Source organism: Mustela lutreola, chromosome 10 (assembly GCF_030435805.1).
Source record: "Mustela lutreola isolate mMusLut2 chromosome 10, mMusLut2.pri, whole genome shotgun sequence".
Classification (NCBI taxonomy): Eukaryota; Metazoa; Chordata; class Mammalia; order Carnivora; family Mustelidae; genus Mustela; species Mustela lutreola.
This window is the reverse complement of record NC_081299.1, coordinates 16,498,953-16,519,432: the sequence shown is the minus strand read 5'-3', so window position 1 is coordinate 16,519,432 and position 20,480 is coordinate 16,498,953. Positions and strand designations below refer to the sequence as shown.

At 52.7% G+C, this 20,480-nt stretch overlaps 1 protein-coding gene across 3 annotated transcripts in view; it reads right to left on the bottom strand.

Annotated features, from left to right (window-relative positions):
* Positions 1–790: 790 nt before the first annotated feature.
* The window catches only part of EPHB2 (EPH receptor B2), a 183,629-nt gene continuing 163,939 nt past the window's right edge, over positions 791–20,480 (bottom strand). Inside the window, exons 7-16 of one of the 3 annotated variants that reach the window (XM_059136590.1) lie at positions 18,845–18,914; positions 16,722–16,830; positions 16,070–16,137; positions 9,255–9,377; positions 8,430–8,677; positions 7,228–7,443; positions 6,174–6,323; positions 4,898–5,091; positions 3,028–3,183; positions 791–2,569 (exon numbers count right to left, since the gene is read on the bottom strand). In XM_059136590.1, the coding sequence (XP_058992573.1) occupies positions 2,461–2,569; positions 3,028–3,183; positions 4,898–5,091; positions 6,174–6,323; positions 7,228–7,443; positions 8,430–8,677; positions 9,255–9,377; positions 16,070–16,137; positions 16,722–16,830; positions 18,845–18,914 (1,443 nt within the window). In that variant the 3' untranslated portion in view covers positions 791–2,460. Of the gene's footprint in view, positions 2,570–3,027; positions 3,184–4,897; positions 5,092–6,173; positions 6,324–7,227; positions 7,444–8,429; positions 8,678–9,254; positions 9,378–16,069; positions 16,138–16,721; positions 16,831–18,844; positions 19,008–20,480 lie in introns of all 3 variants that reach the window. The other 2 variants (XM_059136587.1, XM_059136589.1) reach the window with 2 other exon arrangements.

Here is a 20,480-nt window from a genome sequence, read left to right as displayed (position 1 = left end):
CTGGCTGGGCCAAGGCTGGCCAGTCCGTGGGCAGCCAGCCAATGCCTTCCCTGTGGCTCCCTCTGCTGTTGCCCCCCAGGGGCCCCTGCTCCCCTCTTAATCCCTTCCTTCCCCTTGCATCTTGGGTTCTGGAGAACAGGTGAGTGACAGACGACAGGCTGGTTCAGGCTGCCCCCCCACCCCCCGGGGCCACCTGCGGCCAGGATCCTTCCCATGGACAAAGCGGGAAGGTCTGAGATGTGGAGCCTCTGCCTCTCCCTCCCCACCTGGACTTGAAATCCACAGCACATACGCCTTCCGGCCTCCTCCTTCCACACAAAGATTCCGGATGGCGTGTGCGTAGGAGCGCATTTGCAGAGATTAGCCTTGACCGGGATAAGCTGATCTTACCTGCAGCTTTGGCTGGAGGGGTCCATGGGTACTCCGGGACCCTCACACTACCACAATCACAGCTTACGTAACACCCTGACCCCCTTCCTCTGGCCCAGGAGGGCCGAGGGCACCCCTGTCTACTCCCTGGCCCTGATGCTTCCCGTAGAGGCTCACCCTAATTTGCAGGGCATCCGACGCTGAATTCTGAGCCACTTTCAACCTGCTTCTTTTGTTGCCTGTGCCTTTGCCAAGCCAGAGTCAGAGAGGTCACGTGGACCTTCGGTGTCCTTCATCCATTTTCTCAGCCTTGGGCCTTCTAGAAGCCCGAGGAAGGAAGGGTCCCTTAGAAGAGCATCGTGGGTCACTTGACATGTCCCAGGGTGCCAGAGTCTCTCTTGGAACTTACAGAGAACAGGGGTCGTTTTATAACTAAAATGTTTATTTCCATTCAATTCACTAACCGATTGTTCCGCTCAGGTGCCTGCGTTTGCCCACAGGAGGGACTTTGTGGCCAGACCCCACAGCTGATGGTTCTCTCCTGCCAGCCCGGCTAAGACCTTCAGACTTTGGGCAAAGGGGGATCGGAGAGAAACCATACACTTTCCCCTCAGGGGAGGAAAGGACACGCCTCTGAGGGTGACACTCTGGAGAGCTGGGATATCACAGTGAATGATCTGAGGCCCGGCTCAGGCTCCCAGAGGCAGAACCCGGCTCTGGCCATCTGAGGGCTCTCGGGAACCTCAAAGGGGCCTATTTGCCTGGGAAGCACTGGGCAGACTGGGGCAGGGGGGTGGGGAAGTGGACAAGGTGTGTGGTTCTGCAGCCCTAGGGCTTGCTTCCTTCTCAATCTGGTGCTTTCCAAAGCAGTCCTGGGTGGGGGGCTCCTCTACCCCAGCCCCTCATCCTCACTCGGTCTCTGCATGGCCCAGATGGCCCCGTGGCAGTTGGCTTTGGTGAGGCCTGGCAGCAGGGGAGGGAAACACTCTGCAGGGGGAGGAGGGAAGAGTGTCAATGAAAACCATATAAAAAATCCAGAAATGTGCATATAAAATCTCGCCCTTGGTGTATTGCCTAAGTCAGTAAGCAGAAAGCACCTTCTTCTTGGAGAAGGATCAAGTCCTCAAAATGTAGGAAATGTCAAAGTGTCACTTCATTGTCATAAAAAAAAAAACAACCCCAACAAACCCCCCAAACCAAATCCACCTCTGACCAAAATACCCCCGAGTCCACGAATTGCTGTAAACAAACCCAAATGCAGGAGCAATCCTTTCTCAGTGGCAGTCGTAGCTGATGGCAGTCACCGCAGCCAACAGGCCTCCAGGCGGGGGCTGCCGGGCACCGCACGGCGCGACAGGGACGTGGCGCGGCAGTCCTTGGGGGGCCGGTCATCCTCAGGAAGGCTGACCTTTCCGGTGTCCCCATGGTCTCTCCGACTGAGGAGGACAAAAGCCCCCTTTCAGCCCCAGGAGCCGACAGGAGAAGCCCAGTCTTTTTCGTCAGAGTTTCTGAAATATTCTCCAAAGACAGAAAAATTCTGTTTGCCCAGCGGCAGTGGGAACGGTTCCTGTGACGGCGGCCACCTCTGCCTGGCCTGTGGCTGTTGAGTGAATCCTGGAAGAGCAGCCCAGGGTCGGGAGAGAAGGGTGGCCCCTGTCTCTCCCTTCACATTGGTTTTCCTGAAAGTGTTTCTTGGCTCTGGCCAGGTCGCCTTCCCAGAGGCAATTGGAGAGAAACTGCTTTTGGTCTCCAGTTGGGACTAATCGCGTGGATCTCCCAAGCCCTTTTTTTTTTTTTTTTTTTTTTTTTTTTCAAATTTTTCCCTAAGAACAATGATCGCTTTCCTTATGAGAATCCTCTTTAAAAAATATTTCTTGTATTTCCCGCCCCCTCCCAGGATCTGTTTTCTTGAGTTTCACATATTCCTGGTGAGGTCTCGTGGCTGGAGCGCTGCTCGGTTCTTCCTGCTGCCCGTGGCCTCCTGGCAGGCGGCTGAGCCCGCGGTGGACGTGGACGGAGAACCAGGGGGCCGGCGTGTGGGGCGGAGGGGGCGGGGGCCTGGAGGGAGAGGTGAGCCGAGGCGGGTGAGCGTCAAACCTCCACAGACTGGATTTGGTTCATCTGTGCCCGCATCACCTGGATACTGTTCAGGATTTTTTTCTGGTGGCCAGCCAAGGTGACCCCAACCCGGAGAATGTCCCTTTGGGAGAGAAGCATGTGTGTTAGGGAAATGTGGGGGTGGGGGAGCCCTTGGGCCGGGTGGAGAGCTGCCTGGGCTTCTCCAGGGGTTTCCTGCTGGAGAGAGCAAGGGAAGGGCGGAGTAGGTAGATTGCCGGTGCTGGACTGACTAGTGGGGATGGAAGGAGCCTGGGACTGGGAGTCAGGACACTCAGGTGCACGGGGTCTCCTCTGCTCCAGGGAAGGGGAGGGGAACTTGCATTTATGAAGTACACACTCACTGTATATCCCTTTGATCTTCCTAACGACCTCTGGTTTACAGAAAACAGCTGGGGCGCAGGGAGGTTCTGATTTGCCCTTGGCCACGGGCAGACCTGGGGGTTGATCTGAACGTGACTCCTCGCCCTCCAGAGACCCCGGCTTGCTGGGATGGCTGGGGAGCAGTACTGGTAATGGTGGGCGAGACAGCCGGGCACTTACTCCATCATCATCTGTGACACGACATCGAAGGAGGTGAAACCGGCGTTGGCGAAGCTCTCCTTGTATTGTCCCATCTTGATGGCCTCCAGCCACTCGTCCACCGTGTTAAAGCTGGTGTAGTCGGGGATGGTGCGGTCCAGCAGCGGCAGGTTGATTCTGGGGGTGGGGGTGGGCGACAGATGGTTAGGGCAGGTGCCGGGAGCGGGGCAAGGGTGAGCGCGGGGCGCTGCTGCGGGCTTTGTACCTGCACCTGTGTATCCATCTGTGGGGACGAAGGTGAGTGTGTGTGTATGTATTTCTGTATGAGAGTGGGTGTGCATTTGCACCTATGTCAAGGGGACACGTTTGTGTGTGACTATGCGGGCGTGTGTGTGCAGGACTCAACAATGAGGCCCCCTGGGAAGTCCAGAGGTGCCTCTGAACAGGCTGCTGGGAGGCCGGCGCACAGTGGTGAGGAGCGAGATGCTTCTCCAAGCCTCTGATGATCAGGAGGGGGGGAGTTCAGCCGGACTAACTGTGCTACGAGTCGCTGTGTCCCCTGTCCTTCCCCAGGCTGGGTGTGCTCTGGGAAACTGTGGGTTGTACCTCCAAAGTCTAGACGAGGCTAGCGGTGCTCGTGGGAGCAAGCCAGGATGGAAGTGACCCTCATGGGGCTCAAAGCTCAGAAGGGTTTTATCCGGAGACCCAGGAGTGGCTGATGGGGTCCTGGTGGGAAGCGACAGGTAGAGACAAACGCTAACTATGGGCCATAAGAACTTGGCAGGTGAAAGACTTGGGCCCAAAGAGTGTTTGGACAAAGCCAGCCCTGGACCCTGAGCACCCCTGACTGGATGCCCCAGAGAAACTCTGATAGGTTCCCAAAGAGAAAGAGTGTGCAGGGCTGGCGGGGACAGGGGTCCGGCGCAGCCACCCAAGCAAGGTGGTGGTGACCCAGGTCTGAGGGAGCATATGCCTGGGGACCACTGGGAGGAGGCAGGCCTCAGATCACCGGGGATAACGCTCGTCCAGCTGAGTCAGGAACGGTGAGTGAGCGTGCGTCTGTTTGTGTCTGTGTGTGTCTGTGTGTGTCCGTGTGTGTCTGTACTTCTTCTTTTTTTTTTTTTTTAAAGATTTTATTTATTTATTTGCCAGAGAGAGAGAGCGAGAGCGAGCACAGGCAGGCCGAGTGGCAGCAGAGGCAGAGGAAAAAGCAGGCTCCCCGCTGAGCAAGGAGCCCGAGGTGGGACTCGATCCCAGGACGCTGGGATCATGGCCTGAGCCAAAGGCAGCTGCTTAACCAACTGAGCCACCAAGGCGTCCCTGTGTCTGTACTTCTGAACACGCAGGGAGGGTAGGCATGAGGGCCTGCAAATGGGTGTGTATCCATGTGTGAGACCATTTTGGGAGAGCACAAGCATGAGTTCTTGTGCCTGACGGTGCGTAGGACTGTGTAAGTGTGCCTGTGAGTGTGTGCACGCGTGTGCATGGCAGTGCTGGGGAGGACGCAGAGGTAGGTCAGAGGGTCCAGATTTGAGCAGGAAGGGAGCTAGGAAGGAAGCCCAGTGACCAGTCAACCTGTTTACCACCCCAGATTCTGATAATTTTTTCTTAAATGCCGTCCTCTCTGACCACGGCCATGCTTTAAAAAGTGCTTCCTTCACTGTCTCTACCACTTCCTTCTCCTCTACTGTGTCCTGGCCTCCTCTGCACCACCAGGCAGGGTCAGTGCCCAAGGAAGCTTGTGCTGTCCTTCCTTGACCCCCAGCTGCCTGCAGCCGGGGGAGCCTGGGCAGGGCTGGGGAGGGGTTGGGATTCGGGGAGAGGAAGGGCCGGCTGAGGACGGGGGCAGAGACGCACTGGGAGAGGGGGTGAGGCCAGACCAGAGCCGTACCCAGAGGAGAGGGGTGCCATGGCTTTGAGGCTGTTGGGGTTTCGGATCATTTTGTCCAGCGTGTTGACGATCTGGCCGAACTTAGGCCGGTGGTTGCGGTCCTTCTGCCAGCAGTCCAGCATGAGCTGGTGCAGGGCGCTGGGGCAGTCCATGGGGGGCGGCAGCCGGTAGTCCTGCTCGATGGCATTAATTACCTGCGGACGACACGGGGCCAGAGGGGGTGGGGTGGGTGGGATAAAGAGCGTCTGCCTCTCACCTGACCTATTTTTCCCCTCGACCTCTGCAGCAAGGCAGACCTATTTGGTTGCCATGACAGCTGCCTCCGCCTCCTGGACACAGCCCCAGGGATGCCCCTCCCCTGGGTTCCCACCATCTGTGGCCTCATTCTGACCTGGGGGCTGCGTGCCTGCCCCCTCTCCCAATCCCGGGAAAGCCGACACCCCGAGATACCTTTTGCCTCAATGTCTACCAGGCTGACCCTCTTGTGGACCACTTTTTCCTTTCCTAGGACTCCTCTCTCTGGCCCTTCACCCCCGGGTGACAACAACTCTTGTTTTTGGTGCCATTTACTGCTCCAGGTGAGACATGTCTCCTGGGTCGGACCCCATCGCGTGGCTCTACATGGCTCCGCCCACTCCTCTGTCAGGAAAAGGAGCTAAAAATGCCTCTCTCCAATCTGTCCTGCCACAGGCCCAGACTCACCTTTCCCAGCTGGACTGTGGGTCACCCTCCCTGCTCGAGAAGCTTCTTTAAGTCCTTCCTGTTCTGTGTTGTTGCAAATCCAAATGTGCTGGGTTGGCTTTCAAACACTCCATTATGGAACCTTATCAACCTTTCTGACCATCTTTCCTCCCTACTGTTCCCCAGCCTGCTCCCTCAGCATCCTACCTCTGGGCCTTTGCACAGCCTATTCTTCCCCTTCGACATCCTCATGTCTCCAAGTCCTGGGAACACTTCCTGACTGATCTTGCTCACGTGGCCCCTGCCTCAACCCCTGCAGGACTCGACACCCGCCTTCTCCAATTTAGCACCTGCTCGTAAAGTTCCTGATAACAACTGGTTCCTGGAATAATCGCCTTGTCCCTCAGTTACACGGAAAATACCTCAGGGACAGCTATGGTCTCATTCGGGGCTGGCCGCAAGGTGAACGCATCTTGAAGGTTTGCTGAATTGTGGATGAGTAGGTCTTTCCTACTTGACCCCCAGAGAGTCTGGGATCCTGCACAGACATTAGAATCACTCAACACTGGGCTGGGCCCGGCCCTTGGAAACTTACGTCCTGGTTGGTCATGTCCCAGTAGGGTCGCTCCCCGTAGGACATCACCTCCCACATGACGATTCCATAGCTCCACACATCACTGGCTGAGGTGAACTTCCGGTACTGGATGGCTTCTGGGGCCGTCCAGCGGATGGGAATCTTCCCACCCTGGGGAGCAGAATGAGGAGGGTTAACAGGTAGGAGGCTGATCCGTGTGGCCTCTGCTCTCAATGCTACTCCTCGCCCTCAGCCCTGTGCTGTACCAATCCCATGAAGCACCTCATTCTTTCTCGAACTCACTGTGCTGCTTCAGGCCTTGGGAGTTTGCACATGCTGTTCCCCCCACCCCCTGCGTGGAATGCCTCTTCTCACTCTGCCATCTGGAATCCTCTTCTCATCCTTTAAGTGTTTCTGAAAATCTTTCCCTACGTCCCCAAGAGTTGCCCACTCTTTTTAATCCTGTGGCCCGTGTCTCTCCATCCAGGAGGCACTTCTCCTACAGAGCAGTACTCAAATCATTTGCCTGCGTGCTTGGCTCTTCTTGTCCCCCATCTGAGCTCTTTGGGCAGGGGCTGGGCCTTATGCTCTTCTTGTTTTGAACTCTTCAGCAGGAGAGAGTCCTGAACTTGGCATCGAGGTTCTCCAGGGTCAGCCCTGCCTGCTTCTCCCACGTTACTGCCCACCACCTTCCCGCTTACAGTCTGTGTTCTAGTCTCATCTTGCTTTGAGAACGTGGCATCTGACCACCTTTCATTGGCCCTTCAGCTTCCAGCTCAGATATCGCCGCCTCTCAGCAAGCCTTCTTGGCCTCCCCAGACAGGTGCCCTGACTCATGGCTCTTTTTATTCCATGTTTCTCTGCACATCTGTGTCCCCGCACAGCCTGTGAGTGCCAAGGGGGCAGAGACGGTGGTTTGTGTCTCTGTTTCCAGGGCCCAGCATGGTGCTTGGTACGAGCAGAAGTCCGTGAAAACATATTGTAGGGAGACAGGGACACCTAAGCCTTCTTGCCCGGTACCACGCCCCCCGCCCCCCACCCCACCCCCGAAAAGGGCTCTCTGTTTCCATCTTACCAGCGCGCTGGTGTACGTGGGGTCTGAGGTGTCGTCCTCCAGAAAGCGTGAGAGCCCGAAGTCAGACACCTTGCAGACCAGGTTGCTGTTGACCAGGATGTTACGGGCGGCCAGGTCGCGGTGGACGTAGTTCATGTCTGCCAGGTACTTCATGCCGGCCGCGATCCCCCGCAACATGCCTACCAGCTGGATGACTGTGAACTGCCCGTCGTTTTGCTTTGGGAGAAGTGGAGGAAACACACAGTGAGCGGAAGGGCGTGACCCAGAGCTCTGGACCATCCACACAACGGGAAACCAGAGCAGGACGCGCCACCTGGGCTTCATGCTCTCTGTGGAAAGGATTCAGATGCTTAGAGAGGCCCATGAGAGGCCAGTTTCAGGGTGGAGAAAAGATCACAGGTTTCAGAGTCGATACAGCTGATCTGACTCTGGGTCTGCCTTTGCTGACCGTGCAGCCTTGGACAAGTGACCTGACTTCTTGAGTCTGTTTTCCCATCTGGGTGTAAAATGGGGATAAGTTACACCCACCTCCCAGGGCTGAGTTAAATGAGAAGGTGCATGGAAGGTGCCTGGCACATACTAGATGCTCAGTAAATGTTTGCTCAATGGCAGCTAGTTTAGTAACATGCTTCTGTGCTCTTTGTCCAGCTGATTAACTGTGATCTCCTGGCGTGGGGTCGGGGGGGGGGTGAGTGGGGGGGTCTGAAAACCTTCCTCTCTTGACCTTAAGCTCCAGACTCCACCCCCCAGCACATATAGCTTTGGAGAAATCCAAATCTGGTGAAAGCCCTGGACCAGGGTTCAAGAGACCTGGTTTCAGTCCTGGCTCTCATCTTGACCCTCTAGATAAGCCTAGACAAACTCTACCTGTCTTTGAGTCTCCCTTTTCTCTTGTGCATAATGAGAAGGCTGGCTAAGAGCATAGACAGCAACAGATTTCAGTTGTATACCAACTCTGACTGATTGCTTGTGGTTTCCTAGAATGAAAAGGATTCTGAGATGGCTTACTGGTTTAGTGGGACAGAGTTCTGGGATTGATTAGCAATGCCTGCCATGGGTAAGGGAAAGGAAAGAGGCAGCATGAAGCCATTCCTGACTTAGATCTTTCCCAAGACCCCACCAGGCTTTGACACCATGAAGCTATGTCCACTGCTCCTTCTCCTCCCCATCTGCAGGCCCCTGGCACTCTTGATTTCCCCTACCCGGAGGAAGGAGTCCAGGGAGCCGTTCTCCATGAACTCGGTGATGATCATCACAGGCGTGCTCTTGGTGACAACACCCTCCAGGTGGATGACATTGGGGTGGTCGAACTGGCCCATGATGGAGGCCTCACTCAGGAAGTCCCGGCGCTGCTTCTCAGTATAGCCTGACTTGAGCGTCTTGATGGCTACAAAGATCTCTCTCTTGCCCGGTAGTTTTAGGTGGCCACTGCATACCTCGCCAAACTCCCCTGGGACACACACACCAAGAGAGGAGGGATGTCACTTGCCAGGTGGAAGTGCCACCTCCCACTCCTTGTAACCTCCACTTCTGGGTCCTGAAGGAGCTTCTTCTCCCCAGTGGTCAACTTATCCTCTTAGACAAAGAACCCCTTTGTAGAATGTGGGGGCCCAGAAAGCTCCTACCCACCACTGGGTGTAAGAGTAAGCTCTTCACAGCTGTCCCATGGTATTTGGCTGGGCATGGGGCAAGGCTGTAGGGGAACCTGGGAAGATGGAGAAAGGGACCTGGATGAATGGTGGGAAGGACAAAGGACTAGACTGAGTCCAGAGAATGGGGTCCTAGACCTAGGTCAATCTCTGACATGATAGGTAAGCTCCTTCCCAGCCCTGTGCCTCAGATTCCTCATATGTTGATGAGGTGATTTTACTGGGTGACCTTTGAGGACTTTTCTACCTTTGGTATTGTGAACCTTCAGGTCTTAGAGGATCCTCTGAAGTTCCTGCCCCACATCCTACCCTCTGCCCCAAGAGTACTCCCCACTCATGGCTGAGGCCATGGTACCTGGGAGAGCCCCAGACACCTACCTGCTCCAATCACCTGCTCAATTTTGACACAGGAGATGTCAATTTCCTTGGCAAACTCCCGCACTGCCTCATTGGGGTCCTCATAGGTGAAAGGGTCGATGTAGATCTTCATGCCTGGGGTCACTAAGGGATAAGACCAGCCTTGGTCACATGCACAGACTCAAGATGTGGACAGACAGAAAGGCTAGCACTAGTCTCTCTGTGGAGGGAAATACACACCCGTGCAGCCCCATAAGAACTGGGCAACCCTTTGCAAATCACTTGGCCTCTCTGGGCTTCAGTGAGCAGATGGGAATTGAGCTAAGTAGAAGGGTGAGAACAGAGAGCTTAGCAGGAGAAGAAATAGGTTCAAGCTCTTGTTCCAACTCTAAATGATTAGTAATGTCTTCCCGAAGGAGCTAAAGGACTGTCAGGATTGATTAGCAATGTCTGTTATGGGTGTGGGCATAAAAGGATAGATAGGTTTGTCACTCTTGTGTTAGAGAATTAGGGGTGCAAAGCAAAGAAAAAGGAAGTCAAGAAGGAAGAGAGAGAGATTTGGAACAAAAATACAGAAAGAGTAGGCAATAGCCCATGTTCTTGGGTGTCTGCTGGAGAGACCTCTCTGTCTTTTTAGGCCTAATTAAAGCATCCTCTCCCTTAGGAAAATTCCTGGCTATCTCAGCTCTCCTAGGCAGGGCCCAGAGCCTGGATGGGCTGCCCATTCACCAGGGTCTGAGGACCCATGGTTTCTGGGGCCACTTCCCAAGTCCCTCATGAGCTAGGTCTTAAATCCTTCTAGATCTCAAATTCCCTGGTGGTCAACATAAGGCAGGACATGTGGCAAATTAATGTGACTCTTGATTTGATGTACTTTTTTATTTGGTGCAGAAATTAAGGGTGCCAAACACCAAAGACTTGGATGCCAAACACCTAATTCTGACCCTAGCACTGAGCCAGCAAAACACTTGGAAGGAAGGGAAGGATGATCCATCCCACCTTCTCCCTCCGAGGTAACTGGTCTTCCGCTGTCCAGGCCTCCCTCTGGCTTCCCCAGCTCCCTGCCCACATTCTCTTATTGCTCCAGGAGCCATGACTTTGGAGGCAGTAGCTCTAGGAGTAGGGAGCTGGAGCTCCTGGGCTTGACTGGAGTAAGGCTTAACTGGTTGGTGAGTGGGGCCACCAACCCTGCTCAGCTGTGTGACCTTGGACATGTTAGTTGACCACTCTCAGTGTCTGTTTCAGACATTCCAAGAATCAAAGGTTGGAACCTTTAACACATGTGTTGGCAAACCGGCCCACTGACCATTTGCTAAATGAAGTTTTATTGGAACACAACTTCCAGCATTCCTTTGCCTGTGGCTGTTTTCACACTCTGGCGACTGAACTGAATAGATACAATAGGACCACACAGCTATCAAAACTTAAAATATTTACTCTCCTGTCCTTTACAGAAAAGTCTGCCAACTGCCATTCTGATACATTAGATTTATTTTGGATTTTTTATGTGTGTGTTTGTCTAGCCCATCATTTAATTTATTTATTCAAAAGGTTTTATTTTTAAGTAATCTCCACCCCCAATGTGGGGCTCGAACAAAGCTCTTCATGCAATAGACACTCATTGTCTACAGAGCTGAGCAGAATCCAGGCAATTGAGATAAAAGAATGATTGCACCTACCGCTGGTCGAGCCCTTGTGCCCAACACTGCGACAGGCTCTCGGTATGCATTATCTCATCCGCACTCAACAACTCTTGGGGGAAGGGAATCGTTATTCCCAATTCATACGTGGGGGAACGGCAGCTCAGAAAGAAAGTCTAAGTGATCTGCCCAAGGCCACATAGCTAGCAAATGGGACAGCTAGGACTTGAACCCAGGTCTGTCAGACCTGAGCCAAGGGCCATAGTGTTAATCATCAGACTCATGGCCTCCTGTGTGCAGTCCAACTAGATCTGGCCCAGGCCTCTTCCTCCTGGACTGTTCAGCCACAACTCCCAATCAGCGCTCCCCAGAGCAGGGACATCAGTTCCTGGGAGATGCTCCTTTTCTGGCTCAAACTCAGGGCTCTGTGGGTCTTGGTGACTGACTTTCAGCCTCCCTCCAATAGGACTGGGGGAAGCCCTTCTGTCAGGCCAGCTGCAGAGGGAGGACAGGAATGGGTCAGCCCCGGGAGCCCCGGGAGCTGAGGAGAAGCACAGCAGGAGTTCAAAGCCCACTCAGGCACTGCCAACTGTTCAGATGCCATCCCCGACCCTTGCCCAGGAGGACTCTCCATTGTTTGCAAGAGTTAAGGCAAGTGTCTTCACCTGGCATTCCAAGCCCTCCGTGCTGGTCCCCAGCTATAGGTCCCTGCCCCTCTATATGCCACCAAAAAGAATTATTGGTCCAGAGATCCCAGACACACCTTATAATTTCTGGCTTTTGTGCTTTGTTTGTGGGGTTACCTCCACCTGCAATGAATGCCCTTCTCTTCCTCTCTGTGTCCAGATCAAATGTCACCTCCTCTGTGAAACCTGCCTGGATCCTTACAGTGGAGATCCATGCTCTCTCTTTAGGCTCTGAAGCCCTGTCTCTACAGCCACTTGTACGGCCCTGATGTCTATATGGCTCTCCTACCTTGTACTAAGTCTCCCATACGCATGCCCACAGCCTCCTGGCTCCCCTTTCTGGACCACTCTGCTGCCTGTGCGGACTTGCTTTCCACTCTCTCCCTCAGGGGGACAGAGGCCACGTCTGTCTAGTTCATGCTAAATCCTAGAACCCGGCACATAGAGGATGCTCATGAAATGCGTATTGAAAGAGTAACAGCATTGCCTACCGGACATGTCCCGTTCGGGGTCATGGATGACTTTGAGAACTTGACAGAAGCTATGAATTCTTAGCTATGAAGCTAAGAATTTCTATGAAACAGAAATTATTCATGTGTGTGTCACACTCCCAGATTCAGCATATAATTTTGGAATGTTCATGGGCCCTTGAAGCTCTTGGGGGTCTGTGAACCCCAAGTTATGAGCTCTTGCTCTAGAATGTTTTCTCTGGAGTATGTGTGTGAAGGTGGTATTTAGTAGATGCTTAATAAACACTGATTGGATCCATGGCTCTGAGCTGTCCCTGCTTCTGTGACCCTCTGGTTTCATCTCACCGTTCATATCACAATCTGCTCACAATTCCTTGTGGGTTTGCCAGGCCCCAGGCCCTGGTCTGGGTACTTTATAGATACCTATCCAATTAACCCTCCCGACAACCCTACCTGGGAAATGCTATTATTAGGCTGAGCCTTATGAAATTGTTAGTATTTAACTGTTGCTGACCTACAAAGCAGGCAATTTCATTTGGCCCAACCTAATATTATCCCCATTGTTTGGATGAGCACACTGTGGGGATAAGAAAGGTTAGACAACCTGCCCAAGATGACACGGACAGAGCTGATATGGCAGACATGGGGTCTGAATTCAGGTCGTGTGGCTGTGAGTCTACACTCTCAGCCGCCAGGCTACTGTTTTCTTCTGGATGCCTTCCCATCCTGTGTCCTGGAATGGAAGGGGACACAGGACATGTCGTGGACATGGAATGGAAGGGAAGCTCCAGGCCCAGCTCCCAGGACGGGATATTTGCTGCACTGAAGCTGGCTGAGGATCTCTGCAGTCCGAGTCTCCAGAAAATACTGGGCTGTTGTTTGGATAACTTACGACTGCCAGGGCTACTACGTGCTGTCCTGAACCCAGAGGGGACATTCAGGATGAAGGAGGGAGGAGGAACCAGACATTCCGAGATCTTTGGTTTGAGTTCTGGATCTGCTGGTAATAACAGTCACAAATAAGCTGCTTTATGCGTTTGAACTGAGGATCAGTTTAATGATGTTATGAACTTGAACTGAGTTTATGAGTTTGAACTGAGGATCAACCGCACTATTGATATAGCTGTGTGCCCTTGGGGAAATTACTTAACCTCTCTGTGTTTCACTTTTTTTCATATCTACAATGGAACCAATAAACAGTACCTATCTCATAAGGGGACTGCAAGGATTAAATGAGAATCTTTTTAAAGGGCTTAGTATAGTAGTCGGGGGATAGAAAACACTGAATAATTGTGTTATATAATTGTCTATAGAGAAGAGTTGGCTATTATTAAATATTTTTAGGAAGCACTTTCATATCCATTAATTCATTTAATCCTCACAATTCTGTGAAAGAAGCATCATTCTGGCTACTTCCCATGTAAAGACACCAAGGTTCAGAGAGGCTCGATGACTTCCCCAAGGTCACAGAGCGGGCCATTGGTGGAGCAGGGATGAGAAACCAGGTTGGTGCCTCTGGGCCTCATCCAGTAATCACAGATCTTGGTCCTCATTCAGCACCTGCTGAACGACGGCACATGTGAGCCAGGGAGGGTGGCTTAAGTCAGTCACACGCATCTCCAGGCCTCAGCTTCTTCCTGGGTCCTGACCACACAGGGTTGCTAGTGGATGTTAGGCTACAGGGCCGGAAGTGCTTTGAAAAAACCAAAGCCCTTCTTTAGATGGAGGGCGTAGGAGCTGAGCCTTAGAATGTGTTCATCCATGAACAAATCCTGGGCTCTATTTTAAAAATAAATCCCTGCTGTCCCCTGTTTCCTTGTTGGTGACTCACATGCTCAACAGTGATGTTCCCACGTGGCTCCAGGTAGCAGAGCGTGTGAGGACCCCCTTATTCCAGCTTAGCCAGGTGTGGGCAACATGGCGTGGCAAGGAGTGTGGACCTTGGCTTTGGCCCTGAACTGCTGTGTGACCTCTATGGGTCTTGGTTCCCTCGTACTCAATCATATTACAAGGATAATTTTAAGGATTAAATGAACAAATGCACGTAAAGCATTTAAACAGGTCTGGGCAATAGAGTACACTTGGTACAGTCAGTCTCTATCTATAACCATGATTTCATTACTTGGGGAAGAGAAGGGGGTGATGTAATTTATGACTTTTACGTTTAGCGTACAGGTGATTTTTTAAATTTCAGTGTAGTTAAATCGTTCCGCTTTTTTCTTGTGAGCCTTCCACTGCTTTTAGGCTTAGAATATCAGTGACATAGTTACCTAATTTGTCTCCTGGAAATTTTTAATGGTTTAATGATTTTTTACATTTATGTCTAAAATGATTTTTTAAGCTCAGGAACTTTTACTTCAAATTGGTTGTTAACCCAGAGGCTTGCTATTGAGAACTCCTTGACTCTGCTCTCTCCTGCACACCCCACATCCAATCCTGCAGCAAATCCAGTATTTTCAGAACACGCCAGAATCGAGAATCTTCCCTGGGTGATGCCAACAGCCACCTCACAGCTCTCTCTGCTTCTGTCGTACCCGGCACCCTGCAGCCCTGTCACTCCACTTACCCCTCAGCAGCCAGAGAAGTCCTGTCAAAACTGTAACTCAGACCATGTCAGTCTTTGGTTCAGACCCTTCTAGAGGCCCTGCAATGGCTGACAAGGATCTGCATGTTGGGGTCTCTCCTGCCTTCTCACTCTGCTCCAGTCACACGAGCCTCCTGGTTGTTCCTAAAACCTGCCAGGCACATTTCAGCCTCAGGGCCTTTGCACTGGCTCTTCCTTCTGCCTGGGAGGCTCTTCCCTCCGGTCTGTCCACACAGCTCGTTCATGTGTCTGCTCAACTAAAACCTTCTCAGTGAGGCCAACCCCAACAGTCCTATCTGAATAACCAATTCTATTGATCTGAACTTGCAATTCTCAACCTGTCACCCTGTTCTATTTTGCCTTTTGCCATAGTGCTTTTATCTTCTAGCAGGCCATGCGCTTTTCTCAGTGACTACATGTATTTCTTTTGGTCCCCGTCCCTCCCATCAGAATCTAAGTTCTGCAAGGCTGGGGATATGTGGTTCACTAACTTGTGTATCCCCAGCTACCTAAAACAGAGCCTGGCATACACAGTAGGTCACAAAGACTGTGTGACATGTGAAGGGTTACGCTGATGGCCTGTCTTACCCAGTGGCATCTCAGAAGCTGTACCCCACTGAGTACAGTTTGAGAAGCTATATTGGACCCATGTGGAATTCCTGCCTACTATGTGAGTGGAAGTGAGCATGAAGCTTCTCCCCACTGCCCCCTTCACCCCAGCCTGCCCTATGTTGGTTCTGCAAGGGTAAAATCGAGAGGAATCTATGTCTCTGCAGGGCCCCTTGAGAGGGGCCATCTGCTCTGGGGGTGTGGCACCTGTGTGCCCCCAGCCCTGGCCTGAGATGGGATAGGACACTGGGGAGGCACTGGATAGGGGGCAGTGGTTGTCAGAGGGATCACTAGGAAAGAGTGACAGGGCCCGCCACCTCTCAGGCCAGAGCCTGGGGTCCTCAGCATCTCATGCAACTCATGGATTTATTGTATAAACAGGGACCTACTGTGTGCTAAGTGCCGGGCAGTGTGCTGGCGTTCAGGGACACTGGTGAGCATCAGTGTCTTGGGACCTCCCACCAAAATGTTGGGGAGACAAGGACATGGCCATCATGAGGCAGCCAGGTAAGGGGGCGCTATGCAAGCACAGACCAGGCCCTAAAGTCAGGGTGGGGTGGGGGTCAGGGGAGGCTGCTCAGAGCGGTTTGTATATGCGGCGGCTGAGGCTGAGGCTGAGGGAGACGGAGGGTCACACCGGTAAAGAGAAGGCGGGCGATGCTCCGGGCAGAGGGGACGGCAGGTGCAGAGGCCAAGAGGGGAGAGTGAGCTTGTCCCGTTCTGGGAAGAGCTCAACATTCAGTCTGGCTGCAGCAAGGTGGGAGGCAGTGGCAGGAGGCTGGAGAGGTTGCTGGGGAACTGACTAGCAAAGGGTCCAAGGGTGCCGGCCCCACTGGGGCATACGTACTGTGGCCACTGGTGTAGTGCTGCAGCTTGTCCGTGTATTCCGAGTCAGCACGCTCAAACCCCCGTCTTCTGGAACAAGAGCAAAGGGCTGGAGCCACCTGCAAGCCCCTGGGGAGCTGGGAGCCACAGTAGGTGATAGGGAGAGGGAGGGCAGGCCCTCAAAACCACACCCCTGCCAGAGGGCTCCCTGTCAGTCCCTGGCCTAGCAGCCTCACCCCTCCTGGACACTCCCCCCACTCCATCGCTTCCCATCTCTCCCACTTCAAGTCCAGGCTCACTATTTCCGCATCCCCTCTCCGGCCAAGCCCCTTTCAAAGTCATCTCCCATGGCCCCGGAAATGCCAGGGGCTTCTGTCCATCTGACCTTATGGCCCTGTCTGTTCTACAGCCGGATCTAAGGAAGAAGAACATTCCTTCACACTGAAGTGTTAGTGTCTCTATGTGCCCCCTCCATGAATAATGGACTTGTCGAGGCAACTCTAGCCCGAAGGGATGGACTGGAGCGAATCGTGGCCATTTAGGTAGGAGGCCTGCCCGGACCTCTCCCTGGCCCTGGGAATGATGGGAATATCCCTTCGGCTCACAGACACTGTTCAGGATCGGTTGACTGGATGGACAGCTGGGCCTGGATAGGGCTGGGGGCACCCACCCACCTGTTGCACACGATGGCAATGACGACCACAGCGATGAGGAAGACCAGGCCAGCTGCCGAAGAGCCGATAATGAGCGGCAGCTTCTCCTGGATGCTGGTCTGGTACTCGGCTGGGGGAGAAAGCACGCGGAGTGTTGTCAGCCTGGCTCTGGGAGTCCTAATGCCCCCCACCCCGCGAGGTCTCCTGGGATCCCCAGACTCTGTTCCTGCTCCTGAGACAGCACCTGTCCCATGCCCAGATGGAGAATGAGCCAGTACTCACTCACACGTAACCTTGAACGAGTCTGTGGACTGAGCCAACCCTTAGTTTCTCATCTATAAAATGGGCATCATACCTCAATGTTGATATGAAAATCAATAATAATAAGAAGCTGACATACAGAGAGGCAGCCGGAAGCCCAGACTCTGAGGCCAAACTCCTTAGGTTTGAATCCTGGCAGTGTCTTCCTGCCTGGGACCTCTGGTAAAGGAACTTACCTCTCTGCGGACAATAGTGCCCATCTCGAGGGCTGCTGTGTAGAGCACTCAGAAGGACAGGTAATAGGATAGTAACCGCTCAGTAAATATGAATTATTACTGTTATTGAGTGCTTTATTTTTGGGTCACTGTACTAAGTATGTTACGTGTCTTGTTTGATTCTCAGAATCCTCCTATGATTCAGTGCCTATGAGAGCCCCACGTACAGATGAGGGCACTGAGGCTTAGCAATGCCATGACTGGCTTGGGGTCACACAGTTAGGAAGTGGCCAAAGCCAGGATGTGAACCCAGCTTTGTGTCCAGGCTTGAAAGAGATAATGCATAAAATGCCCCCAGCCTTGGCTCGGCTCTTGGAAACCACTTAGCACATCTTCAATGCCATCAAGACCATCATTGTTTTTAATGTAATTATTATTATACCTCGTTTGCTTCCATGATCAGACAAGAGCTTGTTGAAGTCAGGGACCAGGTAAATTCTGGGTCCTCAACACCAGTGTGCATTGCTGAGTTAATAAAGGATCTGGTGACAGTCCCCCATGCCCCAGGTCGATGACACTCATCCAACATGCAAGAGGGCCTAGAAAGCTGAAGATGCTGGTCACAAGGGGGTGGGGCTTCACAGAGGAGGTAGCTTTAGTGTCCTGGCTAAGACTGTTAGCCTTAGGGAGGATGTTTGTGGTAAGACAAGAACTCATGGGTCTCCAAACCTCTGAGATGCTCAGCTAGGCAAAAGCCAAGGCCCATGACCAGTGGTAAAAGCAGATGCTAAGAGGGGACGTTGCCAGAGTCTGGTCATAAGTAAAGCTATTCTGGAGCTTGGCTGGTTGGTGAAAGGGCTACCAGACTCACGGGAACGACAACTGTGACCTTAACTCTGTGTGAGACCTCATTCCAACTCTGGGCCAGGTTCTAATGGTTCAGCCCCTATCTTTACATTAGTTTGATGATGATCATGATAATGAGATAGCTGTCACCATCCCCGTGTATAGATGAGAAAACCGAGACTCAGAGCTGCTCATGGCCATACAGCGCTGACTGAGCACTATAATTTCTATCTGTCCATCTGTCCATTCTCTTAATTCTGCTGTTCCTCAAAATTATTAGAGCAGGAAGTATACTGAGAGACCGTGGGGTCCCAGACTGGGAGACACATAGCTCATGGGCTGCCGCCTCCCCTTCTCTTGTCCAGGGCAGACATCACTGATCCATCCCAGCACTTCTTCCTGCCGAACTTCAGGATTCATCTCGACCCAACTACAAGTCATTGGAACAGCACACAGATAAACGAGGTGTGCTTTCAAAGACTGAATATGACGCTTTCATTTTGTAGATGAGAAAAATTTGGACCAGGGAAGGGAAGTGACTTGCTCAGAGTGTCTCTGCAAGTTAGGGCAGAGCTCTGACAGTCCCACAAGAGGAAGCCGCCTGGCTGATGGGATGGTGATGGGGGAGTCCACGTGTTTTCCAGCCACAGACATGGGGCCTCTCTGGGTGGCTCGTTCCTGACCAGCAGGGAAGGGCTGACATCTAGAAGAGGGGACACCTTTTCTTAATTTGTCCAAAGGCACTTGGAAAGAATGGAGGCCTTCTGATTTATTCTGTTGGTGGAGCCAGTGGCCTCCTCTTGCCCTCTGGATGTTGCTCACCTTCTGTCATGGTCTGGAAGTACATCTTGCCGCTGTAGCGCCCGTAGCCCGCCACGGTGCGTGCCCGCACCTGGAAGACATAGATGGCGCCGGCTTTGAGGCCCTGCACAGTGACCGTGTTGGTGGGGCTTTTTATGGCTGTGGCGTTGTACTCACTGAGCTCCTGCCGAGGAACAGAGAAGACTGTTAGCAAGCTTGTTGCCCACAGTGGGCCCAGAGCCCACTCCTGCCACTTGGGGTGACTTTGGCCATTGGATAAACATCTGTGGTTCCCGATTCTTCATGCCCTCCCTGTCACAGAATTTCACACCCATACTTTTTGCATGTGACTTCCCAGGACCTCCCACAAAAGAAGGCAGACTATATTTCTCCACTTGTGGATGCCAAATTTATCCATGTGTCTTGCTTTGGCTCTTGGAACGTTCTAGAGGACATGATGCAAGTGGAAGCTTTACTTGTGTTTGTTGAGTTGGCTTGGCCTCTTGTGCTCCTGCCTTCGGCCATAATGGGGCTGAGCATGGTGTAACAGCTGGTTCCAGAATAAGAAACATGTAGGAAAGACCTTGACCTAACTCCTAGGCCACTTCAGCTGACGCACAGACTCCAACCAATAAGTAAGAAAATAGGTGTTTGGAAGCCGTTGTATTTTGGGGACTATTTATCTCGCAGCACCATCCTCGCTGATAGCTGACTAGTACACACACGCCCAGCGGCCACTTCGTGCAGACCCTGAGGTCTAGGCTGTGAGTTCCTGGAGACAATAGGAAGAGGGCCTGCCTTACCTGCTTCCTGCCCCACGCCTTGATAGCTTATGTGGAAGGATCCCTGTTCGGCTACAGCACACTTGAGTGTGGCAAGAATTAGGGCCCAGATAGGGGAAATGAAGCTGAAGGTCATGTATGAGCCGGTGGCTGCTTTGGGACTCAAAACCAGGCTCCTACAGGGAGCTACCTTTAACATCCAAGGCTTGAATACCCAAGACCCCATGTTCCCTCCTTTGAGGGCTGCAGAATTCCAGTTCTGCCTTGTGGACCACCAAGGGTGACCCAAGGAGTACGGGATAAGACAAAGATGAGATGCTGCCATGGGAATGGAGCTGTTTGAATTGGAGGCAGGTGCCCACCAGTCTGTATGATGCTCGTGCAGACAGCTGTCCACTACCCGCCCCCAAACCTTCCCCAGACACCCTCTTTGCACGAGGCCCTGGGGACTCCCAGGGACCAAGGCACAGGTGCTGGATTCAGAGAGCTCAGTTCAGAAAAACAAACAGTGTGGAGCCTTCAGCGCTTGGAGGATCACGAACGCCTCTGAGAAGCTGATGAAAGCTACGAGCCTCTGTGCAGAAAAATGCACACCTGATTGTGCATGCCAGTCTCGTGCATGTGCGCTGCACAGAGCCCTTGAGAACTCTCTCAAAACAATTAAATTCAGGGTGCCTCATGTCATGACAAGCACCAGAGCCTAGAGGTTAAGATCACAAGTTGGAGCCAGACTTCCTGGGTTCAAGGCCTGACTCTCCTACTTATTACCTTCGTGACCTTGGCATGTTTCTTTCTTTTCTTTTTTCTTTTTTTTTTTTTCCCCTTGGCATGTTTCTTAACCTCTCTTGCTTCCTTTTCATCATCTGTAAAATGGG